Below are 21,556 nucleotides of genomic sequence, written 5' to 3'. Positions count from 1 at the left end.
CAGGCAGTACCACCACCAACTCATGTGCCTGTTTCACTTAAAGATGCTGATGCAGCAGCCGATTCCTGTCGTCTTTAACAATGTGCAGCACCCGAGCCCGCGGAGGCCACCGCCACAGGGGACACCCAGGCAGGCCACAGCCAAGAAGTCACAACAGCCAGGCCCTGTGGGGACAAAGCACTACTGCAGCACCCACCTGTCGTTACCGCGCCAGTTCCTCAGGGACCCCCACGGCACGGCCACCCAGGTCACTGCCTCCCTTGTTGTTTTCATCATTCCCATCCCTGGCTTCTAAATACTTGTCTGTCACATCCCTCCTCACCATGGTCCCGTGCATCCCGCTCTGTGCTGGTTTTACTGCGTAGCTGGCATTATGGAATTTGTGCTGAGAGTCAATTGCAAGAGATGTCATTCAACTTCAACTGTGAAAGTAAAAGCCAGGTAGCTGAAAAGCCTTTAAACCCCAGAGACTGCTGGAGCCCTCCCGATGACCCTGGGGAGGGACTGAGTCTGGGCTCTCAGTTGCTTGTGTTTGTGATTGCAACACGATGCTTGTTTGTAGCCAAGTGAGAGTTCTGGCTTCATAACACAGGAAAGTAGGCATCGTTTTGAGAGATTAATGTTCCTCTGCCAGAGGAGTCTTGGAAGGCAGTTTTGAAAAACTGTCTTGTCATCACTAAACCTAAATCCATTATTAAAATGGTCACTTCTAGTCACTTCTCCTTTGGGAAAGACTTGAGTTGTCCAAAAACCAAAAAAGGTTAAAACTGCTAGTTTAAAGGACAGATGAGGTGCTTTCCTTGAGGACTTCAGATTTACACTTCTTAAGTTGTTCTCATCCCTCTGAATCCTTTTGTGCCCTTACCCTTGTACCCTTACTCTGAGTTCTCAAAGGACTGTTGCTGCAGCTGGCAATGCCAGCAGCTGCCCTGCAGGGATGATAAATGCCAATGGGTTGGTTGTCCTGAATAGATACACTATTCCTACTGCTGTTTTCAGGAACACTACCCTATTGCTCCTTCTCCTTTTCCCACCTGCACACTGTAAGCAGTTATTTTAGCCTTTTGTTAGGGAGCTTTAGAACTTACGTGGATGTATCTGTCTTTGTTTCAGGTACAGCAGCAGCAGCAGCAGCAGCAGCTAATGAGAGGAAGCCAAGGCCAGCAAACGTGTCTGCCAGGGCAGGCAAGCATTTCAGTGCCCCTCTACAACAACCCCATGGTGTTTTCCCAAGCACACCCCGTTGCAGTGGCTGCACAGATGCCAGCTGACAGCAGCGAGAGGCAGCCACAGTCCGACTACAGCCAGGACAGGAGCCTCAGGTACCCACAGCCCTGCCTTCAGGACACTGATCTCCTTAGGACACCTGCTACTTCCAGGGGGAGTAAATGTAGTTCCACCCCTATGCCATGGGCAGGGACACCTTCCACTACTAGATCAGGTGGCTCAGAGCCCTGTCCAATCTGGCCTCAAACACTTCCAGGGCTTTGGCAGCCACAGCTTCCCAGTGCCTCACCACCCTCACAGTGAAAAGTTTCTTCCTAAGATCTAATCTGACACTGCCTTCTCTCAGCTTGAAGCCATCCCCCCCTTGTCCTGTCACTATAAGCCTTCATAAAAAGCCCCTCTCCAGCTCCCTTGTAGCCCATTTAGGCACTGGAAGGGGCTCAAAAGTCTCCCTGGAGCCCTCTCTTCTCCAGGCTGAACAACCCCAGCTTTCTCAGCCTTTCTCCATAGGAGAGATGGGATAAGAAGCATCCTATTTCATTAGCTTGTTTTCAAGGTGGTGATTTGCCTGCTTTCATGGAGGATTTTCAGAGATTTGTTTCTAGAGACTGACAGGACCTTGGACCTCTCTCTTCCTTGACCATCCTCTGTTTTCCTTCCACTGCAGGATGCTGTTGGATCAGTCCATCCAAGCCATGATGCCCACAGCCAACAGCAGTGGCCAGGCTGTGCAGAGCAGTGCCAGCAGGCAGCAAGGAAAGTGAGTCTTGTTTTCCTGCCGTGCTTTAGCAGGGCACTTTATGGCACTGTAAATGACTTGGAAAAATTTGTAGCTGATCATGGAAACACGAACAGTCTCAGTCTGAAATGAAACAAAAGTTCAGCTGGTTAGGGGAATAAATAATGAGAATATTTTTTAATTACAAAGAACTTTATGATAAATAAAGTCCTTCAGAAAAAGAAATCAACCATTTTCTGGCTTTTGCAAATCATAAAATGCTTTACCAAGACATGAAGGAGATATACAACCTTGAAAATCTTAATTTTCTGCATTTTCAGTCCACGTTTGGTGGAGAGGGGGAAATCTGAGGTCTATTGTCACCAGAGTCTGCATGGTTTGACAAGTCCTGCTCCAGTGTGGTTCCTGCACCCTGTAGGATCCTCAGCACCCATTCTGGTGGTGGGTCTGGGTTTGGGTTCTCATGCCTGATTTTCCTCCTCGTGGCAGATTCGTTGCGGAGCAGCAGCCCTTGCCTCCCCCAGTGCAGGTACAACCAGTTACCTGCAGCACCGTCCGACCTCCGGCCCCGTCGCCCATTTTCTCCCCATCTCTGATGATCCCACACACCAGCTTCACATCCCACCAGGCCAACACACCGGTTCACCTCCACCAGTGGCCACAGCAACAGGTTCAGCAGCATCGTCTCTACCTTCAGGTCAGCAGCAGGTTTCTGAGGAGGCACAGGGATGGCTTTGGGGATGGTTGGGTTTTTTTTTCAAGGAATGGGGCTTACTTGCCTGATCAAAGCCGGCCAATGCACTTGCACATCCTCCACTCCCATTGTATCTGCATGTAGCCACATGCTCAGTCTGTCTAGGCTGACTCTGCACCCGCTAAAGGCCATTATTTTCCAACAAACTCAGTTATCGTGTAGTGTCCAGAAGAAATATTCAGTTTTTCAAACAGAGCTTTTCATCCAGAGGAGCTCAGGTGGGAAGCTTGCTGTAGGCATAAAGCATGATAAGAAATAAGCTCTTTTTAAAACATGCCTCCTGCTGTTGTGTCTCAGCAGAGCACAGTTTTTTACCAGCTGCTGTCATAACTTTCTTTTAATAAATGGGTATTCGCAACACAGATCTCTAGAGAAGGTGATTTTGGTTTTCCAGCACAGTTTTCATCAGTGCATGCTGAACCAGTGATGCTACCAAGGAGGGGGGTTGTTGAAACTAGTCTTTAATTAGTAACACTCTCCAAGCCTTTCCTGGCTGGCCAAGGTAAGTTACAGTCCTCCAGGCAAAGATGGTAGAAAAGAAAGCAGGAGAAGCTGAAAGCAGCCACACAGCAGGACTGGATTTAGAGTGAGAAGTGAATTGTTGTTGTCAGCAAATGTGGGCATGAGTGTCCCCACTTTGGGTACATGTCCTCATGGGCTGCACTGAGGTCCAGAGGACCAGCAATATGGATGGCAGAATGATGCTGGGAAAGATAAATAGTTCCAGGGCAGCAGAAAACCAGGCTTTGGTGTTGCTGTGCCTTTAACAGGGGGTGAACCAGCAAGTCTCAGTCTTCAGGATATTGGCCACGGGGTGTTCCATGGGCAAGGTCACTCTACAACCTCTTCATTGGTTGCCTGAAGGTCCTTCCCATGGAGATGAAAATTCCAAATCCTGCAGATTGTACCTTGCATCTCAGTAGCTTTTGAAGGTCTCCATTCCTGCTGGGCCCTCCATGGGGCTTTGCCTCCATACTCTCCATTATTGTTAGTTGTGCTGAAGGTACCAGCATCCCAAGGGACACAACTTGTACCCTCAGTAGGTAGAGGTGACCTCAGTACACACTGCTGGGTAGGAGTCTCAGCATCAGCCCTGCAGCAAGAGGGGGAGTGGCTGGGTGATGGGGCAGGTCTAACCTGTCTCATTTGTCTCCCAACAGATGCAAGGTCCTGAGCTGGTGCCTGGGGGTCCGACACAGCGCATCTTCCAGCCACCCCATGCCCCGCAGCAGAACCCCCTGAGCTACTTCCTCCACCCACAGCAGCAGAGTCACCACACGCAGGGCCAGCCCTGCAACCTGCCTGACCTGCCCGAGATGCAGCTGCCCTGAATGTTGGCTCTGGGAGGCAGGGACCCCATGGCTGCAGCTGCTCAGCACCCCGGGCGCACGCAGAGTGCACGATGCTGTGAGAGCACAGGGCGGGTGAGCTCGGGCTCCGTGGGAAGGTGGTGGCTGGAGAAACAGTCTCCAGTGGGGATGGATGGCTCCAGAGGCACCTCATCTGTTGGGATTTCCATGCAGCCGGTCTGTGACGCTGCTCCGGAAGCTGTTGGTGCCCTGGCCCAGCACCGCGGTACAAGTGGAAGCGGTGGCTGTCTGGCTGCAGGGAGGTTAGTTATCAGGTTGCCATGAGTCTTGGTTTGCAATGGAGCAAATCCTTTTCCAGTCAGGACTTCAGTGCTGAAAGTCACTGTGAATTTAAGCCCAGCATTTGAAGCACATAGACAGACTGTACCAGTCCGCAGGACACTGTTGGATTGCCATGTACATAACTTGTTTTGATGTAGTAGGTCCATTGTGAACTTTTCCCCCATTTTTTCTATACCTCAGTCCCACGGTTTTTTGTTTTCCAGGAGATTGGATAATGCTGCTAATTTACATAACACCACTTTTGCCTGAATTTCTTACTGTTGTTATACCAGCTCACATCGCAGCTAATACAATATTTGTCATGTTTTATTTTTGGTTAACAAGTGCAGATAAATTTATAGGGTTTTTATTCCCTGTAGCCAAACATTTTTCAGGTTACAGACAAAGAATCATTACTCCTCCTTTTTTTGTTTGTTTGTTCTGTTTCAAGTGATGTAGTTGTATGTTTCTATACATAAAAACAAACAAACATGCAGAGACTGGCATATGACAGCAAACTTTATGGGTTTGCTAGGTCATGTTTCAATTTGGCAAACCCAAAAATGTATGATCGTGACACAAGCGATGTTACAAGCCCATAGGGTCAGCAATAAATTGTATTTTTGTAAATTGTCACTTTTTAACTATAAGTTTATATTTATGAATTGAAAAACCAGTTTATTCCTCAGTGGGTGTATAGTTAAGTGTCCCTACTGTTTGTATCTTTCCAAAGGAAAAATGTAAATGTACATTTTTGGGGCGTTAGTAGCTGAGTACTAACTTTGGGCACTGTTGGAGCCCAAACACAGGAGATGGGTTTGGCCAATACTTTGCATAATAAGGATTAGTTAGGACCAGGTCCACCCAGCAGTAAAGCTCCACCTGGCAGTCAGAGCACAGGTTAGGAAGGGGTTAGTTTGTAACATCAAAACCAAGCAAACTGTGCTTTTCTTTTTTGCCTTTTTTTTGGCATTTGTTTCCTTTTTTACCTTGTGCAAGCTGCTTGCTTGGCTCTTTGTAGCACTGCAGCAGGTGCCACTGGTGTTACTGATGGAGTAGCCTTTTGGCACAAGCAGCCCTGTGTTTCAAGAAGAGGAAAGTGGGAACGTGTCAAAGCAATAGCCGTAGGTGATGGTACCTTGAGCTATCCAATGCCATAAGCACAGATCTATCTATAGTTCTGTCTATATATCTCTATCTATATATCCCCAGCAGCCACACATTTTCTGTGCTACACCACTGGGAGGATTTTGTTAACTTTGGGTCCAGGCTGAGCTTGGGGCCAGAAAAGCATGACTGTTTCAGCCTGAGTGAACAAGGTTATGGCAGCTGCAGTTTTCTGGGGAGCTCAGGAGTGAAACAGAACCGGCACAGCTCTGCCTCAGGCAGGATTTTGTCGGCAGCCTCCCTGCTGCCCGGCAGGGTGCAGCAAGGCTTCCCCAGCCCCGGTACACCAGGAGCCGTTTCCCAGCAATTTTCCTGGGAGAGGGGCAAGGTTTTGGTGTGCCACATTGCCCAGGGTGGTGATGGTGAGAGGACATGCTGCTGGAGCAGGGGGCAGCCAGGAGCTTTCAGAGGGCTGGTGTAAGGCACTGGGGTGCTTTGGTGCTTTAGCTGGGGCAGGGGTGGACATGTAAACAGAAGCTGTGCCAGCCCCAGCTTTCCACAGGTCCCCTCTCTTGGCAAAACCATCTGCACGGGTTGGCTTTAACTGGGACACTGGGCACACAGCTCCCAGGGGTACCAGACGTGATGGATTGTGGTTTGCAGAGCAGGCAGGGGAGGTGCAGCCTCCCAGCCACATGCTGCATTTTGGGGGGCATAGTGGCACATGGCATGAAGACAACGAGGTGCCCAACAGCCCTTAGCCCTGGGGGTATGAATGATACCTGGGCTCATTCGTTGTCAGCACAGTTGCTGGCTGGGCCGAGCCTAGCCAGCACATGCAGCCCTGGACACTGGGCAGCTGAGCAGCTGCTCAGTCACAGCCTGAACCTGTCCCCCCATTTCAAAGCAAGAGAAATCGTGGCTACAGCAGAGCCATGGCCCAGGGCCACCTCACTGCTGGTAGTGGGATGTGGATCACCTGCCTTTGCAGAGCAATCTGGAGCTGAAATAATATTCCCTTATCCATTGGATCATAGAGCTTAGAGCATTCCCTGGGGAGAGCATGGGGGCTTTTCTGCCCTGGTGTTTGTGCTGCAGGAAAGGCCAGCACAGAGCCTTTGGGGTAGGTAACTTTTTTATTTTTTTTCCAAAGCACTATTACTTTTAGAATCTCCCTCTCCCCATTCCAAGACAGTAGGGTTGCTCATGAGGCTGGAGCAGGAAGGCCTTGCTGTATTTTTAGGAGTTGTTGGGGTTTTTTTTCTGCCATGGAACACAATGTTAGAGGGGAACAAACACATACTTTTGTGTTAGGGGTCCACCATTGCACGGTTTGTGGCTCGGGGTGGCTGGCAGGAGGCAGAAGCTGTGAATTTTCCTGGCTTGGCCATTAAACCTGCATCATCCCAATGCACCACCAGGGCTGATCTGCAGTGTCCCATCACCACACAAGAGCCCAGATGTGGCAGGTGCCAACCAAATCTGTCTCAGACGTGGTGGTGGTTGGGGTCGGGGGCTTTGGGGGTGTATTTTTTTAACAGTGCTTGCTCGGGAGGTAGCTGAGGCAGAGCAGTTTTTCAGCATTGCTGTGGCTTTGACAGTGAAAACAAGAGGGTTGGGAAGGGGCTGGGGGGAGATGGGGGGTGGTGGGTGTGCTGGATGGGGCCGTGCCATGGACACAGCCCTTCTGATGGCAGCACTGGGCTGCACGGGCAGGGAGGGCGGGGGGGCACTGCCCCCTGCTTGCAGCCTCTCAGCAAGGAGCACAGGAACTTCGCGAGGATGTTTACATGTCAGATCAGCCTTGCTGAAACAAGAGACCTAAAAACGCACTTTATCATGTGCCCCCCCAGTCCCAGTGCTCACCCCTCGCTGCTGGTGGGCAGGGGGGCTGCACAGTCCCAGGCACTGCCTCACGGGTAGAGCCTTGTTTTCTAGACATGCTCCAAAGGACAAAATCCCACCATCCCTTTCTGGGGCTTGCTTGGTCCTTGCTCAGTCTGCCTCCAGCTGGAGAGAAGGCTGAGTCAGGGCCATGGGGTTTTTGCCTTACATTGTCACTCACTCTCAAAAAAATATACGGATAAATAAATCTCTTTATTCAGGTTGATTTGTATTTGTTTACCTCGGTATTAGCTATGACCTGTGTTTTTAGGACTCATTTGGAATTGAGGGTTGCTGGTGAGTTTGGTTCACACACCCCCAGCTGCAACAAGAAAACACAAGTGTGACTTGTTGGTGACAGAGGCAGGAACAGGATCGATGGCACCTACAAGCAGGGTTGGGCTCCAGTGTTGGTGTCGACCTGTTAGTCATTAATGTTTGAGGTTTTCTAGTACACAAGTACATACATACTCTATCTCTCTATATATAGATATACGTACTTTTAATATACATATACATGTATGCACATGTATATCTATATATAAATATATATAGGCCACACAATTCCAGACCTCTGAAAACACAGGCAGCTTTAATTAATAAAGTCTTGCACTTTTAGCGTATTTGTACATATAAGCTAAAGCCTGGTGGGTATAATCAGGCTGGTTTGACAGACACAATGAAAAGTTACTGTATATATTGTATATATTCCATGCAAAAAGAAAAAACAAGAAGAAAAAAGAAAAGAAGTCTAGAATTGCGTATAAATCTTGGTTTATTTTATATGATGTTGAATATAAATACATTTATAAATGTTACTATTCTTAAAAGTATTTTGTAATGGGAAAAAAGAAAGTGTCTTATGAAGATGAACAGTAAAGATTTTATTCTTGTTTTGAATCTATGACCCTGCACAGCTCCATTGAATGGGAACCTGTGCATTTTGACAAGCTTTAAACAGATTGTACATAGTATTTAAAAAAAAAATAAGAAGAAATAAAATAATACTTGTAAGACCTCTTACACACCATGAACTGTTGTTACTCCCTAGGTGGGGGGGTCCATTAGGGATGAGAATCTGACCCCTGCTCTCCAGGAAGCACAAGACCAGTATCATCATGTATTCATGTGCATGAACAGCTGAAGGGATGGGCCTCAAGAAGGAGACTGGGATTTCCATGACCAGTGCCAGAAGCAATAAGGGGAATGCACAAATTATAAAGAACGAGACATCAGGGTCAGTGTAGACACATCTGCACACTGTTAATGTTTCATTTGGATGCAAAAAGCGAGGGACAGTACTGGGCTTGCTCACTCACCATCTCGGCACTGATCTCTGCTCAGACTAAACAAATCCCAGGCTTCAAAATCTGGGTCTCCATTCTTCCTCCATTTCTGGCAGGCTGACGTACCAGCGTGGGTTTTGCCTTGGTCCTTGTTTCAGACTAAATGTGGCTTTAACATGACCAATGTTCTTGAAGGAACTTTTGCAACAGGCCATCACAAGAAATAATAGTGCCTCAAACACAGGGGGTTTTTTCTTAAGTGAAACAATACTTTATTTAACACCTCATTTGTCTTACAATACTTCTTCATACAACACATTGTATAAAAGCCAATCTGTCAACACAAACGTGTTGCCTTCTTGGTAAAGTGACAAAGCTATAGCAAAAAAGACAAAATAGCCTGTATTTCTGGAAACAAATTGGAATATTTCCTTCTGGTCTAGTCCAGATAACAACTGAAATTGCAATCAAGAACCTTGTATGATACAACTGGATGAGAAATTTCTAGTAAAATCAACACACAGCTATTTCTTAGTCACTATGGTAGCAAACTCAGAATTCTAAGATTACATTATTATCCAGCCATTAGACTGATGACCAAGTGACTTGTTTTAAGAATGGATGGAAACAGAGAGTGGATTTCTGTATGACATGGCAGTGGCCATTTCCCTGTCCTGGGAAATGCTACCAGTGGAACTGCCATCACTTCTCCCCAAGGTGGAAAGAGCCAATATTTTTATTATTTGAGCTATTCCCTCCCCTCGTGTGCCCGAGCCCTGAGCTCAGCACACAAAGAGGTCAGACAGTGAGCTCCTCATGGTGGTCAGGGCTGCCACCAGTCACCCGGAGCACAGGCAATGGCACCAGGCTCCTGAGCAGCACAGTCCGTGTTGCAAGACCGAGGGGTCATCACAGCCTGGGCTAACAACTACATCTGAAAAAAGGCATCTCATGTGCACAGCAACAACAGTGACAGTCCAGCCACGAGAAAGGACTGCACAGCATTCACCAACAGCCACTGCCAACGCTTTGGGGTAACCACAACACCGCTGCCAAGTGACACCAGTGATGCTGCAGCAGGTAGTGCAATACTCAAACTATACGAAGAGCACCACTAATTTTAGCAATCTATACCCTACCTACAACTGTCTATTTTGTACTGAATGATGCACCTTCATTTATTTCCTATGAGTAAACCAGAAAAATAAAAACACAGAAAACTTCATGGAAATTTACAGAAAAAGGTAACACAGATGAGTGAAGCAACACATCAGAACTCACTTTAACGCTGTTTCCTGGTCATTAATGAACTGTTCAAAGTTCAAACACACTTCAAAAAATTTCCAAGTTACAGTTTGAATGGAAAGCCCCCCCTTGGGAAGCAGCTGAGTAATTGTGAGTCAGATGCTCTGCAACAACCAGACTCCTTGATGGCACTTCTGCCTAATTCCCAGCTGTATGTGGGAGCTGCCCTCCTGCAACACAAATGTCACACCTCAGCTTCCTCATGAGATGCAAGGTGAGTATGGGCTCATCTTTGCATCACCAACTTCAGCTGGCCAAAATGCTGTATGACACAGGGATCTCTGTCCCTGCCTAGGCAGGGCTTTGAAGCCAAGGCCTTTGGGAGGGGAGAGGAAAAAAGCTGCTGTTGCTGTGTCTCCACCAAACTCAACTAAACCAGCATTTATTCATTAGCCAACCCATCTGGAATAGGAATAGAAGGGGCTAGAATAGCAAAGGGAAGGAAATCAGCCTGACACTAACTCCAGAGTTACTCTGTCACAAACAGAGCTCAAGTGTCCCTCACTGTGGAAGCAGCCCAGCAAACACACCACTGGGTCACAATCCCTGGAAATAACTGGCACTTGCTACATCTAGATCTCCCCAAAGGATCAGCCCATAATCCAGATATTCCAAAAGGAAGAACCTGCCTGTTGGGCAGTTGCCTGAGTGCTGTCAGCCTGCTGAAAGTGACCTTGCTCCACCCTCCATCCTGCTTGAGACTGGATGCCTGGCCACTGTGACCAGTCTTCGTGGATCAACCTACAGGCTGTCCTGTATTATGGAAAAGACATCACACTTTGGGGGAAAAATAGAAACAAATTGAACAGAAAATCCATGCAGTTAATAAAAGTTAGTGTTCCCCTATATATCCTAACTTCTCATCTTAAATCTATTTTCATATATATATACACATATATCTGTGCTGGTAATCTCCCTTTATACATAGATATGATAGCTAACAAGAGCTACTACTGCCTAACTGGCAATGGCTCCACAACCCCTTGGATTGGCACTAATAGAAAAGGGTGTTGTAAAAAGGTGCTCAGTTTGCATAACCAGGTAATGACAGAGGGCTGTTGTACTCTGCAAGTTCCTTCACTACAGTCTTGTGTACTTGGATTGTAACATCTTGGCTCTCAATCAAAAAAATGTCCTTAAGACTTCCCTATCTCTGTTACCTTGCCCATCAAAGAGTTTGGAGCTTTGACTACTTCTTGACATAAACAATATTCATCATAAAACTACAAAAGCTTTTGGAATGGGCAGCTGTATTTATTCTTATGGGGCTCCACTAATTTCATTACAGCTCTTTGCAGAAGAATTACTGATCAAACCTTATCTGAGTACGTTCTGGACTAGAACTGCAGTATCATCTACTTTGCATTTCTTTGCATATCATCTGCTTTGCAACTCTGGGAAAACAGTGAGTAAGTACATTTTAAAGAAAGTAACACAGTGTGGCCCTACTTACTCATATCCACATAAATGGATTAATTAGTTTTATATTTTACACATAAAAATACAATTCAGCCCTATATTGTACCAAATGTAATTACTTTGTAAAGGCTTTTGGAAATAGCTTCCTCATTCCTTACATAGAGCTTTTGGACTTACTGTTCATTCAATAAAACTTTATTTTACATTAATACCTGAGTGTATGGGGGAAAGTGTAAGACATAATTCATCATTGCTTCTGGTCAAAACTGTATTTACCAACTGCAATGACAGTGCTTCATAAAGTGCCTGTAACACAAGTCAGAACTTCATTTTATTCTTCATTCATATTAGTATTGCAAGAAAAGCCTCAGTGAATTATACCATCCCTGTTCTCCTTTACAAAAAACATGCACAGTATAAAAATAATGCTGCTCTGCAGAGAAAGATTGTCATAGAGGTTTTAGAAACAGACATTTTTAACTAGTTTGCACATAGTCCCAGTTTACTTTGCTGTTGTTTTTAAAAGACAAGCTCCTAGCCTTTCTCTAAACCCCTTCTAGCACCAGGTACCAAAGATTCAAGCTCAGCATTTCTCAGGTTTAATGCTGGCAGAGCTTGCCTCCACAGGATCTCTCCTACAACATTTTTTATTTATTAAAATTTCATGTCAGATTCAAGGGGATTTTCTTGCTGCCTTGAATCCTGGCAGATGGAAAATAATACAGCAGCAACAATCCAGAGTGCTATAGAAAAGCAATAGTAATTACTAGGTAGAGGTATGGACTTAGAGTAGCAAAGGAGCAACTGCAATCTGTCCCTTTAGCATTCAGCTAAAGATGGTCTGTGTTTGGTCTTTGCAAACACCAGCAAAACTCTGCATTTCATCAACATGCTCCTAGGAAGCCACAACGGCTCCTCTTGCCAGATAAAGGACAATCACCATGTAGTCAGACAGATTTAGCCACTGGTTTCCCTTGATTTCAACATTCAAGATTAGCTTTTGCATCCATGTGCAGCCTGGATGACCAAATAACCTTCCATCCTTTTCACCTGTACTGTAGGAGGATTGCTATGAAAATGGGAAAGAGAACTGTAGGCTGAAAGGCAGGAAACCAGTTAGTTGCAAAACCAGATGTGGGCTGGGAGAATGAAGTCTGCAAACTGCTGATGAGGGGCTGGTATCTGCAAGAGTCCAGCCTATGGGTATCATCAAAGCACAGGAATTGAGAGCAGGGCACCTCCTTGTCTAATCTCAGGCTCTTGTGCCTACCATGGCCTCTCTTCTTACCTTCACCCTGCTTTGACCCCAATCCACATGCAAGTTTGGAAATTGCTATGTAAACTGATGTGGAAGACAATCTTTAAGCTGTTGATACTCCATTTAAGTGAAAATGGCAGGAAGTAATTTCTCTTATCACAGTAACAGAAATGAACCTGAAGAGCACACACTGTAACAACAGTCAGATAGGTTTGCAACAGGTCACACCCAGTATTTCCACACAACGTTGCATATTTCAATAACATAGTAAAGACTGTTTATTATTCAGTCCCTTTTTTTGGAATGAAACTTATGAACAATGCAAGAAAGTGATTGTGCTTCAAACTATTTTTATTTACATTACATACCAGTAATCTGATATTTAAAGCTAACTCTGCAAACTTCATTCCCTATGTAAACACCAGACTTGAGTTCCTTAGTTGCAACCTTCATTTGTAAGCGCTTTGTGGTTAATTCAGTCAAAGATGAAGAAAATTAAACTCTGGTTCTTGCTTTAATTTGTAAGTTTTTAGCACTCTCTATTTTAACTTTTATGTCACGAGGTTTTTCAAAAAACCTCACAAAGGCTGGCTCATTTAATAAGGATGCCAGAATCTGTTCAAAGGCAAAAGACCACTCATGGTTCCCTCTCAAACTCTGTGCTCCACTGCCTTCAGTCTGCTCAGAGCAGCTTTCCTCCTGCCCTTCCCTGGGGATTCCAGCAGGCACCTCTGTAATGACAACTGGACTTTGGACTGGTGATGTGGGACACTGCAGCTTTCTCCCAACTTCTTCCATTTTCAGCAGGAGGCTGGTGACCACCGCGATAGCCCGATACAACAGCTCCTCCTCAGGATCCCCGTGGAACAGATTGTACAGAGTTTTTGAGAACTGGATGAACTGAGACTACAGAGAGATATGGAGGAGACTATTCAGAGAACAGCAACACAACCATCCTGTTTCACTACACGCTGTGCTCTCACTGCAGTGCCTGCTGCACCTGGTACAGCTGCTCTAGGACAGCACGGCATGGACCTGCCCTGATAAACCCATGTGCGTCTCAAAGTTCCTCTCTTTGTAAGTTACAACACTTTTAAAAAGAAAGTCACAGTCTAATGATTAATGTGAAGGCCTGGAATTTATGGGATCCTACAAATCCTTTAGAAATATTGTAATGGTACTTAAAGGATAAATTTTCAAGTGAAAAATAGACTTAAATAAGAGTCATACAGATAGTTTACCTGATTCATTCTTGGCAAATCCTTTATGTTTTCTTCTTTTTTAAGAAGTTCATCTTGCCATTGCTTCAGATATGCCTGAATATCAACCTTCCCCTTTGCTATTTGACCAAAAAAAAAAAATTGAACAAATAAGAACTAAGAGATTCCCATGATGAGCAAAAGGAACTGGCATCCTCAGTGTCATTCCCTCTCAACAGAGTAGTGAGGCCAAGGACTAAACAAGATTAGAGTTTACATTACCCTTTCCCCACCAGGACTGTACTTACAAAAGTGGATAGGATGTTAGGAGTATGCTAAGGATGATGTTAATTAACACATTTTGTCACCACACACCTTCCCAGCTCTACTCCCCCAAAAGACACAGTTACTAAATGTGCCACCAGGATTCTTTACCTTTTTCTGGGCTGCTCTTCAAAGAATCACTTCCAAGGCTATCCCCAAGAGATGAAACTACAGTTTAGGAGAAGAAAAAGAAGGAATAGTTATTTATTTGAGAAAAGAGGACCAATGGTTAATTTCCTTTATCACAAATGCCCTCCTTATGGAAGCACAGACTAGGTCAAGAAGAAACCATATGGTAAGCTTTGTATGCTTTCCATAAAATAGAAACCATTGTGAGGAAGGAGATCACAAAAGAAACTGTCATCAGTTATATCAAACAAATAATCTGCACAATGTTCATGGTCCACAACTTGATCAGTACCTGTATATTACAGAGAAGGTACTGTGGGTAGTTTTCAAAAATCAAAAAGCATCTGTCTTCCAAAGTAAAATCACACAGCTTTCCAAACAGAGTATTTGAAACAATATTTTATCAATGCCATAAACTTAGATCCCACAAAATGTCAGCTCATTTGCTTTGAAATGAAAGCAAAGGATTTTGAAACACTTGCTTATGTGCCTTAAAATCATTATGGATTTGGGTATTTTATTTCTTGAGGCAGTAAAACACCATCCCTTTATGCCTGAGATGCAAAAGCAAAGGCTGCCCACTATGCTGAGAAGCAGTGACCACACACAGTTCTCCATTTCCATGTAAACACCTGCGGCCTTTAAATTCAACCATGGGATGAGCTACCCACAAATCCTGCGCTACTTTATTAAACTGTAACTGCTACAGAAGGTCTTTGCAGAGGATTCTGTTAATGGTGATATGATTTACTGGATTTAAGAGTTTTCATAAGAGAGCTCCCCATTTTTCATGAGATAATTAATAGATTCCTTCTAATATGCTGCAGGTAAAGCCTCACACTCTGGGGCTTACCATTGAGTTGGCTGAAGTGGATCAGTTCCTCTTTTGAAAGATCATCTCCTTTGGAAGGGCTTAAAGATTCTACTTCAGTAAAAGCTGCAATAAATAATTGAATAAAGTAGGTTTGGGGCTCCCAAGCATTAGCAAAGCAGTGATAAAGACAACAAAGGCCAGGAACAGCTCTCCTGAAATGCCACTGCCTCTCACTTACCTGGAGGGATGTGCAACTTAAAAAGAAGCTTGAGTTTGTCAGTGAAGCTTCCATTATACATGATATCTGTTAGAGGAAAGAGGCAAGACAGTCTGTTCAACTGGAGCAAACTTTAAAACACTCTCTTGACCAAAACAAGTACAACCCAGAGAGAATGAAACTGGATGTGTCCCCTTCCTTATAGTGAGTTTAATTAGAGATGAAGCTTAAGGAAAGCAGTATCACCTGTGCTGAGCCTGGGGTTTGCCTACACTGAGGAAAGGACGCTAATAATGTCTATGACTTACTAAAGTAAAACCACAGCACCAAATAAATATAGCACTAATGTCTTCTTAGAGTTTCCCTTAAGTTTTTGTTTCCTGAACAATACCACTTTGAAAACAAGATGAGAGGAACAGAGCAGTGAGTCAAGAAAACTTTCACCTCCCCAGAGATATGAGGCATTGGTCATCTTGCATGATCTGTGTGTGAAATTACTTAGTATGAGGAAACACTTATCATCAACCAAACAAGCTGAGTGATGAGATCATACCATTTCCTAATTTTTGGATACTTTGACAGCCAAGCCATATTTAAATTTAATCTCAAACAGCATTATTCTGTCACATGATAACAATCAGACTACTTGACCCTAAGTTAAGAGGCCAGTCTCCTCAGGCTCTTTCTACAGTGTGTGCAAGATGAAACACTCCAGGACTGCTCCCAAGATGGAGCTCCCTTGTGAATGTGCCCGTATCTGTGTTGATCCCATACCAAGAACACAGGCAAATTGTTTGAAGTTTATAAGGCAATCAGAGCTCTCATCCATCAGTCTGAATGTCCACAATGCAAGTGAGTCTCTGTTGGCACAGTGTGACCAGGGGCTCAGGAGATGACAGAGAACCCTGAACTGTTGGCAATCAATCCGATACTGGTCCAGATATGGCAGGCTGGCATCATGATGATGCAAGACAGGACTGTTTACATTCCAGTAACAGGAAAGAAAGTGCTCCTTCTGCAAAGGAAAGAGAAAACATGGAGTTTTCTGAAACAAGAAGTCTCTCTGAGTGAAACATGTGAGATGTTAACTATGTAATTAGATTTAAAGTTGGCATGTAAAACATGTATTGAATCTAACTTTGACCTTAATTTATTAAAACCATTTCCCAGTCTACCATTAAGATGGCTGTTTGGTAAGGGAGGAAAATGGCACATTACCTTGAATAAATCATAAAGCTCTTCAAGATCACTAGGATTGAATTTTACTTCTTGAGACACAACACGTAGCTGAAAAGAAATTAAGAAAAAATTAATTAAAGAGTCTTCCTTCTTTGAAATAAGCCCATAGAATAAAATTATGGGAGACTTAACATTATATTAAAAGACACTTTGCACATTCCAGGTTTTGGCATGTTACAGTTAGAAGTAAGTATAGCACTTCTTTTTAAAAGCAATCAGAAGATTCTAGAACAAAAGAAATAATTTCTCAAAAAGAAAACTTAAAACTAAAGTCACATTACTTGCATGCATGTAGGACTATGAAAGCCAGGAGATAAAACTCAATTATTTATAATTCCTTTAAATGGACAAATGCATGTTCAGGTCTCAACAGTGAAGCTGAATCCTCATTTCTGAAAAAAATTGTTCAGTCTTGTAAAACAAAGTTTGCTACAAGACCAGCTTCCATCTTTACAATATGTATGTTTAATAAAATGAAATACAACATTTACCATCTTAGCATAACCATTAGCATTTAGTATCAGTTGCAATAAGCCACATTTTCTACAGAAAGAAGCACTGGCTGTTGAACAGACTAGTATTATCATCAGTTTTTGGAAACAAGCCACTGAAGCAAACAGGCAAACCAAGGAAGCATCTTGCAACCTCCACCTTCACCCAGCAGGGTGAACTCAAAGGATAATACAGGCAGATGAAGAGCTGCCATGTTACCAGACATCCACACACATCACACACAAAGAGCAACCAACCCCTGCTGAATGCAGTACAATAACCTCTTCAGTGCTGCTTCCCACAGCAAAAATGCAGGTGATTAATTGCTTTGCTGTACAGTGCTCTATGCCTCTAACAGAAATGTATTTACAATTTGGCAACAGCAGATAGAAATACAGGTCAGCCTGTTCCAACCCACGCAAAGTGTGAGATATTCCAGCCTTCAGAAGTGGTCAGTGATGCTGCTACTTTAATGAGACCAGAAGGTCATGCTGTGATTCACATACGTCACAGCCAAACCTCAGTTAACAGACACCCTGCAGACAAGAGGGGCTTCAGCCTATAAAATTATATATTTGGCCCTGGAAAATGTACCTCTTTACAGAACTTTCCAAAAGGGAATGAATTTTAGCAGAGGGAAGGGTTAAGCTCTTCCAAGTCACTCACCACATTCTGTTTGGTCGTAGCTTCCAAAGTCTGGATCACATACAGCCTGTTCCTGCAGCGCATGCTCTCAACATCCTCATAGCGAATATCACCGTATCTCTAGGAGGAAAAGCACATTCCATGCAATCAGCTGTTGCCAGACACATCTAAGCAGATATTCTTGCCTTTCTTGCACCTAAGTACAATACGAGTATGGATACAAAGGAAGATCCCAGAAACTCTGAGAAAAAAATAATTTATTAGAGCACTAATCTTCTCCCTAACAGTGTAACTTCTAAAAGGGTTGTTTAAAAGGTGTTTCAAAGAGTGATGGAGAAAGAAGAAACTGGAGTAGTTCAGTGTGCAGGAAGACAAAGGAAGGGATTTTACTGTGTGTTGGCTTTATATCCAACTCTGCTATCACAAGGTGACTACTACTGCAGGGCAGCAAAGTCTGAGACATGCATGTTTTCAGGGCTTGAAGTTCACTCTAGTGAAATTTAGAAATAAGCTAAGTAATTTCTGAACCATTGTAGCTACCTCTGGAATTTCTGAAGGACAGGGAAGGTGTCTGAGCACTGGAGTAGAATAAATACATTTACCTTTCACAGAATCATAGAATGGATTGGGTTGGAAAAGACCTCCAAGATCATCAAGTCCAACCCTTGGTCCAACTCCAGTCCCTTTACCAGATCATGGCACTCAGTGCCACGGCCAATCTCAGGTTAAAAACCTCCAGGGATGGGGAATCCACTCCCTCTCTGGGCAGGCCATTCCAATGCCTGAGCACTTTCTCTGGAAAGGTTTTTTTTTAATATTCAACTTAACTTTCCCCTGGCAGAGCTTGACCCCGTGCCCCCTTGTCCTATTGCTGAGTGCCTGGGAGAAGAGACCAACTCCCACCAGGCTGGAACTTCCCTTCAGGTAGTTCTAGACAGTGATGAGGTCACCTCTGAGCCTCCTCTTCTCCAGGCTAAAGACCCCCAGCTCCCTCAGCCTCTCCCCACAGCACTTGTGCTCCAGTCCCTTCTCCAGCCTTGTTGCTCTTCTCTGGCCCCGCTCCAGCCCCTCAATCTCTTTCCTGAACTGAGGGGCCCAGAACTGAACACAGCACTCAAGGAAAAGTGGGATGGTAGGCAAAAACTAAAGACAAATTCCCAGAAAATCATGCAACAAATTATTAAACAACTAAAATCTAAACAGAGACTGATAAATCAAAGCAGGCCAATATTTTTTCTCAAGACCATATCAAAACAATTCAATTTCCTTCTATTAGGAAATTGAGTCTAGTGTGTAGAACTGAAACAGCAGACAGGACACAACTTCACTTCTGTAAGTTTTAAATTTTCTGACACACTTCAGCAATGCATGCAACCAGCAAGACATGGCCTAACCACAATCACCATGCACCATGGGCACAACTGGTTCTAATAACAAACTTTGAGAACAAATTAGTGATAAACAACCAAACTGGGCAGGACTTTCAGAAGTTTTTCTGCAGTGTGTTTTGTTCCCATTATCAGCAACATACTTTAAACAGATATGAAAAACCACAACACAGACAAAGAGTCTGAGCACACTGACGTCAATGAAAGGTTAGAGGAACTGGTTGTGTTAGATCTAGAACACCCTTTTGGGAGAGCAATCTGCAAGACTCATTCTTCTCTTTTAAAAGTCATGATGAGGGAAGACTCCAACTGAGCAGCCTGATGCAGCTGAAAACGTTCTTGCCCACTGCAGGATTGTTGGACTAAATGGTCCTCAAAGGTCCCTTCCAATCCAAACTATTCCCTGATTCAATGATCAGACTTAAAGAGGTAAATGATGAACCCAGTAGCAACAAGGAGGACAAAACCACAACTGAATATTCCCAATAGTGCTTTGTAAGCACCCAAGAGAAATTATACTGGATATAAGGATATTTTCCCACATGAGCAGAGAAACCCTACAATGGCCTACAGTTTTTGCAGATTCTCTTTTGTTGAAGTGTTTTAATAACACGACATTTTAAAGGATATCTGAGTGGATGCTGAACAGGGAACTGAACTGTATGACATGCAGTTTTCTTCCAGAAATGTATTCCTATGTTCCTATGAAGACCACTATCAACATCCTTCTGGCTAGAAAAAAAGAGAAAGCAGAGAAAATCATAACTCGTTCAATGGTCTGGCTTCTGGGCACCAATATTGTCCAACGACCCTACTAAGAGTATAAATATGATGCATAACTAACTCTGAATTAGTGTGATGTGATAAAAGGTTACACAACCTTCTGTTCTCTAGTTAAACATGACTTCTTCATTCCTGATTAGACTGCCAAAGAATGAGTCTTGCATTTGTGCCTGAGTCAAAGGTATGAATCTGAACTGCGTTTTAAAATCCAACTCTCTATCCTTTCACATATTCTCACTTACCTTGAGAACACCCACACAAATCAACAGTATCGCAGAAAATATCTCTGTTTACTTCTTTGTAATTTGTACCCAGACCTATCTGCAGAATGACGATTCTCCATTGCAGCAATCTTCCCATTCTGACTTTTATTTTATTTCCATAGTGATATGAAAATAAAAACCTTCACCAGACCAGAACTGTGTTGAAATTAACTGTCTGGTCAAAATGGGAAGAAGGAAATTGAGTCTCAGTTCATATCAGCAGTTCTCAAACACGAGATTGTGGCAATTGCTGGCACTGAAGATTAAAAATTTCATCTGAAAAAGGGGCTATGAGGGAGAAACAGGGCCTAAGAGAAGGACTGTAAACTTGGAACTGGGAGATTCAAGTTCGAAGATCTGCCCAAAACTGTTCAAAAGCCACACCAAATCAGAGACTAGTGCTTTGGTGCAGTTCCCTGCCTGCAAAGGCAAAGGAAGAAGAAAAGGAGTTTCTTCTGCTTTGTCTTTCAGTCATGATTCCATCTCTGTGAAAGCTTCACCTTCCACTTCTGAATGCAACATACAGCACTTCATTATTGACCTTCCCTGGTCTCCATTCTGCAAGTTATTCATCCTCACTTTGAGATCTCACCATGACAAAAAAGACCCATAATAGTTTCTTACTTTTCTTCAAGAACCTTAAAGCATGTTCCAAACTTGATTTTTCAGTATAACATTCTTGTAAAACAATACTGACAGCAGAACAGACTTCCACGTGATTAGCCCAATGCTACAAAGACAGTTCAAGAGAAATTGAATTTCTGATTCTTGTCACAGTTCATGCCATTAAAAGCAATGCCCTCTTCTCAGTAAAAAATCAAAAAGGACAGTTTCTAAATTATACAAATTACAGTTAATCTTTTCTGAGTCAAGGTCAGGACATTTTTCTAAAGGAGATGTAATGTGGATGTTTGACTAGAAACATATGACTAAGAATAAGAAAAGAAAAGTAGTATTATACAGATAAAAGAAACCAGTTAATAGCAAAAACCCAAAATGTGAACAAATCTTCTCTCATCTTCCTTTCACTTCTGAGCAGAAGCTCTGGGATAAGCAGAAATCTATCTACCCATACATTAATATTCTGATAGAAATAGTGCCAAGGAAAAGGATGCCTCATGAAAATCTGGGGACAAAAAGGAGAAGCTGGGTATCTTTCCTTCCCAATGCAGAGCTTCAAATCTTAACATGGCATACACCAAACTTGCAAACTGAAAGAAAGTGCTAAAAGAGCATAACTGGTTTTCACCAAGCACATTCCTATATGGTCATTTAACCATACAGTAACTACTCAAGTATAGTTTCCTGTACACATTGTTATATCAAATGCTACCACTATCTGCACTGTGCAGTCATCAGTCTCAAATTAGTAAATGCAAAGGCTGTTTCTCCTGTACCTTGTCATTTAGTTGACATACTAATAATGTGAGTGAGGGATGGTAATGCATGACCT

General features: G+C 43.6%; 2 protein-coding genes across 12 annotated transcripts in view; one reads left to right on the top strand and one right to left on the bottom strand.

Annotated features, from left to right (window-relative positions):
* PASD1 (PAS domain containing repressor 1) overlaps window positions 1-8,361 on the top strand; it is a 104,857-nt gene extending 96,496 nt beyond the window's left edge. For all 9 annotated transcript variants that reach the window (XM_071569540.1, XM_071569544.1, XM_071569545.1 and 6 more), the window contains 5 exons: window positions 44-247; window positions 1,114-1,322; window positions 1,895-1,987; window positions 2,456-2,663; window positions 3,881-8,361. In XM_071569540.1, coding sequence (XP_071425641.1) covers window positions 44-247; window positions 1,114-1,322; window positions 1,895-1,987; window positions 2,456-2,663; window positions 3,881-4,051 — 885 coding nt within the window. In that variant the 3' untranslated portion in view covers window positions 4,052-8,361. The remainder of the gene's footprint in view (window positions 1-43; window positions 248-1,113; window positions 1,323-1,894; window positions 1,988-2,455; window positions 2,664-3,880) is intronic.
* The window catches only part of TBC1D8B (TBC1 domain family member 8B), a 38,280-nt gene continuing 24,716 nt past the window's right edge, over window positions 7,993-21,556 (bottom strand). For 2 of the 3 annotated variants that reach the window (XM_071569535.1, XM_071569537.1), the window contains exons 14-21: window positions 17,691-17,789; window positions 16,512-16,580; window positions 16,068-16,308; window positions 15,315-15,380; window positions 15,116-15,199; window positions 14,245-14,301; window positions 13,852-13,949; window positions 7,993-13,516 (exon numbers count right to left, since the gene is read on the bottom strand). In XM_071569535.1, coding sequence (XP_071425636.1) covers window positions 13,106-13,516; window positions 13,852-13,949; window positions 14,245-14,301; window positions 15,116-15,199; window positions 15,315-15,380; window positions 16,068-16,308; window positions 16,512-16,580; window positions 17,691-17,789 — 1,125 coding nt within the window. In that variant the 3' untranslated portion in view covers window positions 7,993-13,105. Of the gene's footprint in view, window positions 13,517-13,851; window positions 13,950-14,244; window positions 14,302-15,115; window positions 15,200-15,314; window positions 15,381-16,067; window positions 16,309-16,511; window positions 16,581-17,690; window positions 17,790-21,556 lie in introns of those variants that run through there. The other variant, XM_071569538.1, reaches the window with a different exon arrangement.

The sequence above is a fragment of the Pithys albifrons genome, chromosome 14 (assembly GCF_047495875.1).
Source record: "Pithys albifrons albifrons isolate INPA30051 chromosome 14, PitAlb_v1, whole genome shotgun sequence".
Lineage (NCBI taxonomy): Eukaryota > Metazoa > Chordata > Aves > Passeriformes > Thamnophilidae > Pithys > Pithys albifrons.
Note: the sequence above shows the minus strand (reverse complement) of the source record. Positions and strands in the feature narration are given on the sequence as shown.